At 36.7% G+C, this 7,665-nt stretch overlaps 2 protein-coding genes across 2 annotated transcripts; both read right to left on the bottom strand.

Annotated features, from left to right (window-relative positions):
• Positions 1-564: 564 nt before the first annotated feature.
• Positions 565-3,557, bottom strand: LOC113274320. The gene is made up of 12 exons (XM_026523738.1): positions 3,487-3,557; positions 3,221-3,301; positions 3,045-3,081; positions 2,853-2,940; positions 2,616-2,765; positions 2,332-2,532; positions 2,167-2,246; positions 1,989-2,061; positions 1,804-1,905; positions 1,398-1,503; positions 1,060-1,147; positions 565-957 (listed from the first exon to the last, which is right to left on the bottom strand). Exons 2-12 carry the CDS (start codon positions 3,240-3,242, stop codon positions 924-926), a joined length of 981 nt encoding a protein of 326 aa, XP_026379523.1. The 5' UTR covers positions 3,243-3,301; positions 3,487-3,557; the 3' UTR covers positions 565-923.
• A 1,171-nt stretch (positions 3,558-4,728) lies between these two features.
• Positions 4,729-7,414, bottom strand: LOC113273208. The gene is made up of 4 exons (XM_026522965.1): positions 7,081-7,414; positions 5,804-6,537; positions 4,778-5,530; positions 4,729-4,743 (listed from the first exon to the last, which is right to left on the bottom strand). Exons 1-4 carry the CDS (start codon positions 7,412-7,414, stop codon positions 4,729-4,731), a joined length of 1,836 nt encoding a protein of 611 aa, XP_026378750.1.
• Positions 7,415-7,665: the final 251 nt, after the last annotated feature.

Here is a 7,665-nt window from a genome sequence, read left to right as displayed (position 1 = left end):
GGAGAAGCTTTTAGCCAATGCAATGTATGTAAAGATAAATGTCTAAATCTACGTAAGATAGATTTCATTCTTTCTAAAATTCTTCACAATCCCAAGTTCGTAAATCAATGTGAAGATGAAATGGTTTAATTTTCGGTTGAGACACCTTAAGGATGTCAACCTAGTATGCTTTTGTTAAACTAAAAATTAATTCGAATATATTACATAACAATTTTTAGCTTTAACAAAATCTTAAAATTACTAAAAATAAAATTTACATTTAATTGAAAAAGAAAAAATCACAAACAACACGATTAGATATCCAAATTATTTTTCCCCTAACCTTAAAGAATAATTGGAATGAAGATATTTTGTTTGTGTCGCCATCTAGGAAACACACACAACAACCACCGGAGTATAAACGGAAAAAGGAACTCATTTTCTCCAAAGAAACCAGTTCCACTTCATCAAGATTTCCTTCTTTTTAAGGGAATAATAATGAAATAACAAAATGAATCAAAAAGGAAAGGAAAGGATAAAAAGAAGTTATTCCTCTTCTGTAAACAACATTTTTCACCCATAATTTTCTTTTAATGGAATTTACGAACAAGATTTTCAAGTAAAGTAGATCGTGCTTTAGCGCTGACTCCGATCAAAATTCATTGATACACCATACAAAGAGTAAAACTGGGGTTAAGGATGGTTGTATGATCAACCAATGGTTGCTAGGTGTACGGTCTTATGTATGCATGTTGTAATACTGAGGTTAGGGATGGTTGTATGTTCGAGTTATTGCTAGTTGTAAAGTCTTATTGATGATTTCTTAGTACCTGAGAAACACATCTACAGAGCCTTAGAATCCTAAGGTGATCAGGTTTTAGAGCCTTAACAGCTGACAAAATTTCAGCAGAGCGCAGTTGCGATACTGGTGATTGTGACTGCACTTATGAAGGAAAAATCTCCATGGGGTAGACACCTCTGGAACAAAACGACGGATTAAGGAAATCGGATTAATCAAATGATAACAAAATACTGCAATGTTTAAATCCCTATTCAGAAAATTGAGTAACTGGAACATACTGTTTCAAACAAGTCATGTCCAGAGTCAGAGTCACTATATGTCCAGTCTTGCAATCAATAAATTGGAGTTGCAAATCAAGTTGGTCAGCTGTGAAATAGATCCAACGTAAACATGTATCAAAGAAGCAGATCAAGTTGGAATTAGTAAACGTGAGAGAGACCTGCCCTAATAAATGAATTAGTGACATATGGCTTGTGACGATGAGTAGATAACTCCATATGCACATGCAATCAGTATGGAGATCAATCAAAACTCAGAGTTACAGCTTATGGTAACGTCTGTCACCATCTCATTCCAGAAAAAAACAAGGGAAAAGAAAATGGGAGAATAGTTTTACCACTTGGGGAATTAAAACTTGTTTTAATCAAATTACTTGGCTCGATTTTAACCGTGAGTGCCTCCTCAACTACGTCTAGCAGGTTATCTAAAAGGAGACTGGTTAACTGCATCAGAAAACACAAGTTTATGAATACAGTTGTTCAAGCAAAAATAGATAATCATAATAATAACAAGGATATAAAGAAATTTATCACCCAATGATTCCAAAGCATCAACAGCATTTTAGATTTCAAACAATCCACAAAGTTCACATCAGAACTATAAGCATAGAACAACATATTGGTAATATGAGGCTCACCAGAACGCGGGACAAAAATAAACAAGATACTCCAAAGATAAATGAAACTGAAACAAACAAAACAAGAACTAGGAACCAGGAAAAAAATTTAACTATAACCACTTACATGTGTCTCTAGTGCCAAGTTTTTTGAACTACCAAGATCATGAGAGCACTCAGCATTGAACACATATGCAAAGGCAACGCAAGCATTTATGGTTGGGTAACTCTAAACAAGATGAAAATTTAAATTAGAAATGCAACAAACTGTAAAGAATTAGTTGTTTCTTGAAATACAATAGACAATGCTACCTTCTTAATGTTAGCTTCAATCAATTTGTTTGTCGCTATTATTCTTGCTACTGGACCAACAGTTATGGTGAACCTGCCAGTCATTAAAGAAGAAAAAGATAATATGCTGAATGATGTATATGAAGAAATATTGTCATTCAATACAATCAATCGCACAAAGAGGGAGAAAGGGAAGGACCTTTGATGAAGGAAACCAAGGTAGTTGAGCTTAAGGTTATACTGCAAATTCTTTTTCTCGAGATCAACCACTTCCCATAGCTAATTGTAATGCCACAGTTAACTGACTGAGTAAAATGAATCATTCAAGAAATCGGTGACAGCAATGAAAGGGTAGTATGTACACCTGTAGGTACTGGTGAACAAATCTGTTAGCTGATTTTTTCTTCAACTGTTCATTAACTAATACAACAACATCAGTGGAACTTGGTTCTCCTTTGATCTTACAGGAGAAGATGAGTGACTGAATTAACTCTTTTACTTTATTAGCCAAAGACCCAAGCTCTTGCCTCTTTGCAGCCACTTTTTGACATTCTTCCTGAGTAAACTATAAATTAACAAATAAGAAACTAGAAGTGTACAAGGGAAAACAGAAACACAATACGTTCACATATAAAGAGCCAAATTTACCGTGTTTTTGCTGTTCTGGTCAACTAAAACAAATGTCACGTGACTATCTTTAAGCTGAACACCTCTACCACCAGGTTTACAGTGGTTTGCAAAAGATTTTGATACAAGTTTAGTTTCCTGAATTCCAGAATGCAGCAATTGATATTTTTTCTACATAGCGAAGAGCACAAATAACTGGTAAGCAAAGAGTCTTTATTGGAATGAAAAGAAATAACATATCTAAGTGGAGAAAATTACATGCAGTCGTTCCTGCCTCAGACGCAATAACTGCAACTTAGCTTGTTTGTACACAAGCATCTGTTGCAATTGCCTTGCTTCGATTACTCTGAACCAAACAACAGATCAAAATGAGTGGTGTTACCTCTTAACTTCCAGTACCGGCAAGTCATTCTTATAAATATAATGCCACGAAGTGATGGAGAATATTACCGGTTCTGCTGGAGGTTAACATCGTGATTATTTATTCCTACACAGCCGTTAAACACATAGAATTAGAAAGACAGGCAACCAAATCATTTGATACTTAAAAAAAAAAAAAATCTCATTAAATCCGTCTAGAATCATATAAACTTAGTTTATAAGAACTCTTCATCAGGGTAGCAAACCTGGGACTGTATCTGAATGCATATAACTTTGTACTTATTAGCCTTTTCTAGTCGGCCAAATATGTCTTCCAAATTGGAAACCTACATTTTGAAAAAAGATTATAGTGCTTGCTGTATATTAGAAATGTTGACCTACCAACTATTTTTGAGTGCAAGCTAAAACTCAAAAAAATTAAGGAGAAAAGAGAATTTGTATGTAAAAAAGATTGAGAAGCCGCATAAAGTGATCTATGTTATGATAAGAAGATGAAAATGGGGAATTATACCTGTCTCAGATTGAGATTTTCTGCCAATGGCAGCATCTGGTGTTTCATAGCTTCAGAAAACTCATAAAACACCTGCAAGCAGACTCTGAAATTAGATGTACAGAAAATACAACTCTACTACTATGGTAGGCAAACCAACCCCTGCACAGTAGAATTGGGCCAATTGGCATAACAGGAGAAGGTTCAAAATTTACATACATGATCTAAATCTCTAGGCAGGAGATCTCCAACCATTTTAACTTCACTGATCTTCTCGATACAACGATTAGAAGAAAGTATCATATTCTCCAATACTGGAGCAACCTTGGGACTTTTTTGGATTTTGACGATTTCTATGTCCTCTTTATCCATAAAATTGGCCCTTTCAAGTCTTTGCTTATGTTCAGAATTCTCAGCCTCTTGTACAGAAAGGGATGTCAGCAAGCTGAGGGAACTTGGAACCTTTTCTCCACCAATAATCTCCGACGATATATTGGTATCCTGAGTATAAGGACCTTCAGGACACCATTCCATTAATCTCTGCAATTTTTTAAAAGTGTAAGCAACAGATTTTGCCAACCTCCTTTTCTGTTCTTATTTCTTTCATCAATCAAATGACATCTCGGTAGGTTTGTTAAAAAATACAAAAAAATAATAAAATAAATAAACACCCCATAACAGATATCATTAGAACTTTATCACACAGTGAAGCAGCCATTATGGCCTATATCATCTGAACCATGGAATCAGTAAATTGTTTCAAAAGGGTTAGAGGACAGTATGATTCAACTTTCATGTTTGATATAACTAATGTCACAAGGCGCCACATTCAACCAACGTGTTAGCAGATAGATTTTCCTTCTTGCATTTGATTAAGATAAATAGCCAAAAAGAAATGAAAGGGAAAAAAATGGTGTAAGCACTGACCTTTACAAGATTGGTCGGAGTTGCAGTCCTTTTATGAGCACATGTACACGCAGGGCCATCAGAAGAAATTTTTTCAAAAACCCTCTCTGTCAACCTGGCTGGGTATGTCCTTGAAAAGAAGTTACTCTCTGGGCTTCCCCACTGTGAATTCAAGGGACTCAAAACCCGCGAGGGTGTCACGAAGGCCTTAGTAGTTACAAAATCCATTTGCATGTCGCGGCGACAGAAGGAAATACCTGCAGATATCTGGTCCTTGAGGACTTCGTTATGCACAATATATTCATTCTCTCGAATTTCTGAAGATCCTTGGTGGTGATGACCCTTCAGCATCGGTTCTCATTCCAGTTGTCTCTCCAACATCTTTGTTTTCTTGAGAAACACTTACCAGTTCTTCTCCTGAATCAGCAAGTGAAACATTTAAATGTATCTCGTTAAGATCTGTATTTCTGTCATCCCCAGTAGTTTTCGCTAAATTCCTGTCTACTTCCAAAGCCCTTCCAATGCTTACATGTTGACTGCTACAATCCATGGATAAAGTAGTCGAAGTATCCATACTTCCATTGTTTAAAGGGGAGCTAGGTTGTTGTCCAGCACTGGAAGTAGGATGAAACATTTTTCGTCGCTTAGCGCTCAACGAAGATATGGACCCTTCTAATGGGGATTTGGTGGATCGATTAGTTTTATAACCAATTTCAGGGGTACATCTTGTGTCATTCCAAGAGTCTCCATTCATTCTGCTCTCAACATGAAGTAGTGGAGATTCACTAACAGTTAAGACAATGCTAGGATGAGATATTCGTTGTTGCTTAGGATATAATGATGATACAGACCCTTCTGGTTTGGAAGATTGGTTAGTTATCTTGAAACCAATTTCAGTAGCACATCTTGCATTACTCAAGGAATCTTCAGTCATTTTGTGCTCAACATTACCTGCATACTTGCAATCACTTAGTGTCGTGATATGTATCAAATTCGTTTCCCTTGGAGAACTCAACGGGTCGCTAGATTTGGTACCATCACCGAACACAAACTGTTGATCCAAAGATTCGCTACCGCCATCAAACTCAACGGTTGATCCACCAACTACTACTAGTGCTTTAGCTGAGTCTTGGTCAATGGCAGAGGGCATATTCTGTAACTGAAATTATGAAACATGTTAATATAGGAAGTCTTGACGCTTTAAATTGAGCTACTAAAAGAAATTTAGGCATTTTCTAACCAAGGGACAAGGATAAACCATAGGGTCAATTCATGATATATCATAGTGAAAAATGTGGAAAAGCAACATTTGGAAATGATCTAAGGAACTATACAATAAATCAACCACTTCCATCTCACACGTGAACAGAACAGCAAAACCCACAACATAATTTAATAGATTGGCAACAAATATGACATGAGAGTATATTACCATGGCCGAAGTTGACTCGCTCAGAATTTGACTCTGGTGAGCTTGGACAGCAGCAGCATCTGGGAGACTGTGTGCTGTGCTGGTGATGAACTGGTCTATAATGCTGGCAGCAAATCTATCATTTCCTTTATGGTTCACATCGCCATTGGAGACCACCTCAGAGGGAGGATCCTGAGGATTAGTGCTCTCCAGCTCATTGCCTCCCATTTCCTCTAGTCCCATTACGTGGCTTTTAAGTTCATTGTATGTTTTCAATCCATTATTTACGTCCTTGAAATTGGATGACTTAGTGACACGATCTGGAACGGGAATACCATACAAAATATTTTGGCTTTTGGACATCATGGCTTCTAATGTGTGAGACAATGTTCCATAGTCATATATATGACTATTTTCATCTATCAAACTCATATCATTACCAGCACCAGCACCACTAGACGTGCCACCAGAAACGGAAACTGCAGGAGTTGGTTTATGAACTCCAAACATTAAATTCCCGGTAGAGTTAGTGCCAGTCAAATCTCCAGTTGACGGCGTCCTACATTCAAGTGAGAGGTGACTTCTTGTTGGTGTTTTGAAATCTGACTCCGTATCTGACTGATTAAGATTCTGAAAATGTAACTTAAAATCCGTAGAGTCTAGAGTAGTTTCATAATTACTGTCATCCGATACTGCAGAAGCTGATAGATGTCCCCTAATAAAACTTTCTGAAACCTTCCCAAACCAACCATCCCCTGCAATAACCAAATCAGAAGCTTCACTACAACTGTACATCTAGAAATCAGCATTGGCACAGTTTAAACTACTTACCTATTTCATAGCTTGTCCTTTTATACAGGTGACAGCTAAAAACATAACATGTCAATGAAAGTGAACTGAGTGTTATTCTAAGCTGCTTAGCAGAATCAGTGTGCTCACCTAGGAATCGAGGCTGACACAATAGTGTGGTACTGCTAGAAATCGATTGCTTAATTACTAAAAAACCTTTCCCGGTATTCATTTTGATTTTAAACGCAAATCATGTACATAAAATTAGTAATAATCCACATACATCACTAGCTACCTTCATAGTAACCTAATTTCACAGACAAACAGCATAACATATTATCAAATTGAATAATCAATAAAACATGATGCGGTGAACAATCAAGAACGCGATATGAAATTTTAACTAAACCTGACACCTCAATGTCTACAAATGGTAAATAATAAGCAATGTCTGAAATAAGTAACTGTTAGCATGGCTAACCGGCTGTAATAATAGTTACAAAAGTTACCGTCATCGTTGTGAGACGTAGAAGCCGAACCAAAATCACTTCCAGGCGAAGTAGAAGGGAAATCCAACACAAAATTTCTTTGTTCGTCATCATTTTGATCTTCGGTTTTTGGTGGAGGGCTACTATTAGGTTTAGGATCATCGTCTACAGGAGTTTGATCAGATACATCATCATCTCTCTGAAATATATGAACTGAAGTGAGTTCATCAGCGAAGCTTACTCGTCTTAACTTCTTCTTCTCCTCTCGATCTAATGGAGTTTCTTCTTCGTCTGGTTCTGCTGCAGCACTATGACACCTGAGATCTTCACTAGCAATACACTCTCTATTATCCATTCATTTAACTTCCGACCAGGAAACCTCGATTTCGTATTTCTAGGGTTTTTCTTTGGAAGATTTAGATCCCAAGAGAACAAAGAGTAATTGGGAAAATGAAGTGGCCTTTTAGTTAACAAAAGAAGACAAGGGTTTTTCCCAATTTTTCCCGGGTTTTTGTTTTGTTTTATTTATATTTGAAACAAGTTCTTCGTACATTAGCTTCTTGAAGAAAGAGAAATTCAGCCATTAGATTTTAGAGAATTTATGGT

This window comes from Papaver somniferum, chromosome 4 (assembly GCF_003573695.1).
Source record: "Papaver somniferum cultivar HN1 chromosome 4, ASM357369v1, whole genome shotgun sequence".
In the NCBI taxonomy this organism is placed as follows: domain Eukaryota; kingdom Viridiplantae; phylum Streptophyta; class Magnoliopsida; order Ranunculales; family Papaveraceae; genus Papaver; species Papaver somniferum.
This window is presented reverse-complemented; position numbering and strand designations above follow the sequence as displayed.

Bases quoted from the DNA above. Each gene is read 5' to 3' on its own strand.
- LOC113273208 (XM_026522965.1), bottom strand. From the start codon at position 7,414: ATGGATAATAGAGAGTGTATTGCTAGTGAAGATCTCAGGTGTCATAGT. The intron at 6,538-7,080 runs GTAACTTTTGTA...TGGTTATTGCAG, and splicing joins TACGTCTCACAACGATGACG to GGGATGGTTGGTTTGGGAAG. The intron at 5,531-5,803 runs GTAATATACTCT...TCATAATTTCAG, and splicing joins GCGAGTCAACTTCGGCCATG to TTACAGAATATGCCCTCTGC.
- LOC113274320 (XM_026523738.1), bottom strand. From the start codon at position 3,242: ATGCATTCAGATACAGTCCCAG. The intron at 1,906-1,988 runs GTAGCATTGTCT...CATCTTGTTTAG, and splicing joins TTGAAGCTAACATTAAGAAG to AGTTACCCAACCATAAATGC. The intron at 1,148-1,397 runs GTAAAACTATTC...TCTATTTCACAG, and splicing joins AAGTTTTAATTCCCCAAGTG to CTGACCAACTTGATTTGCAA.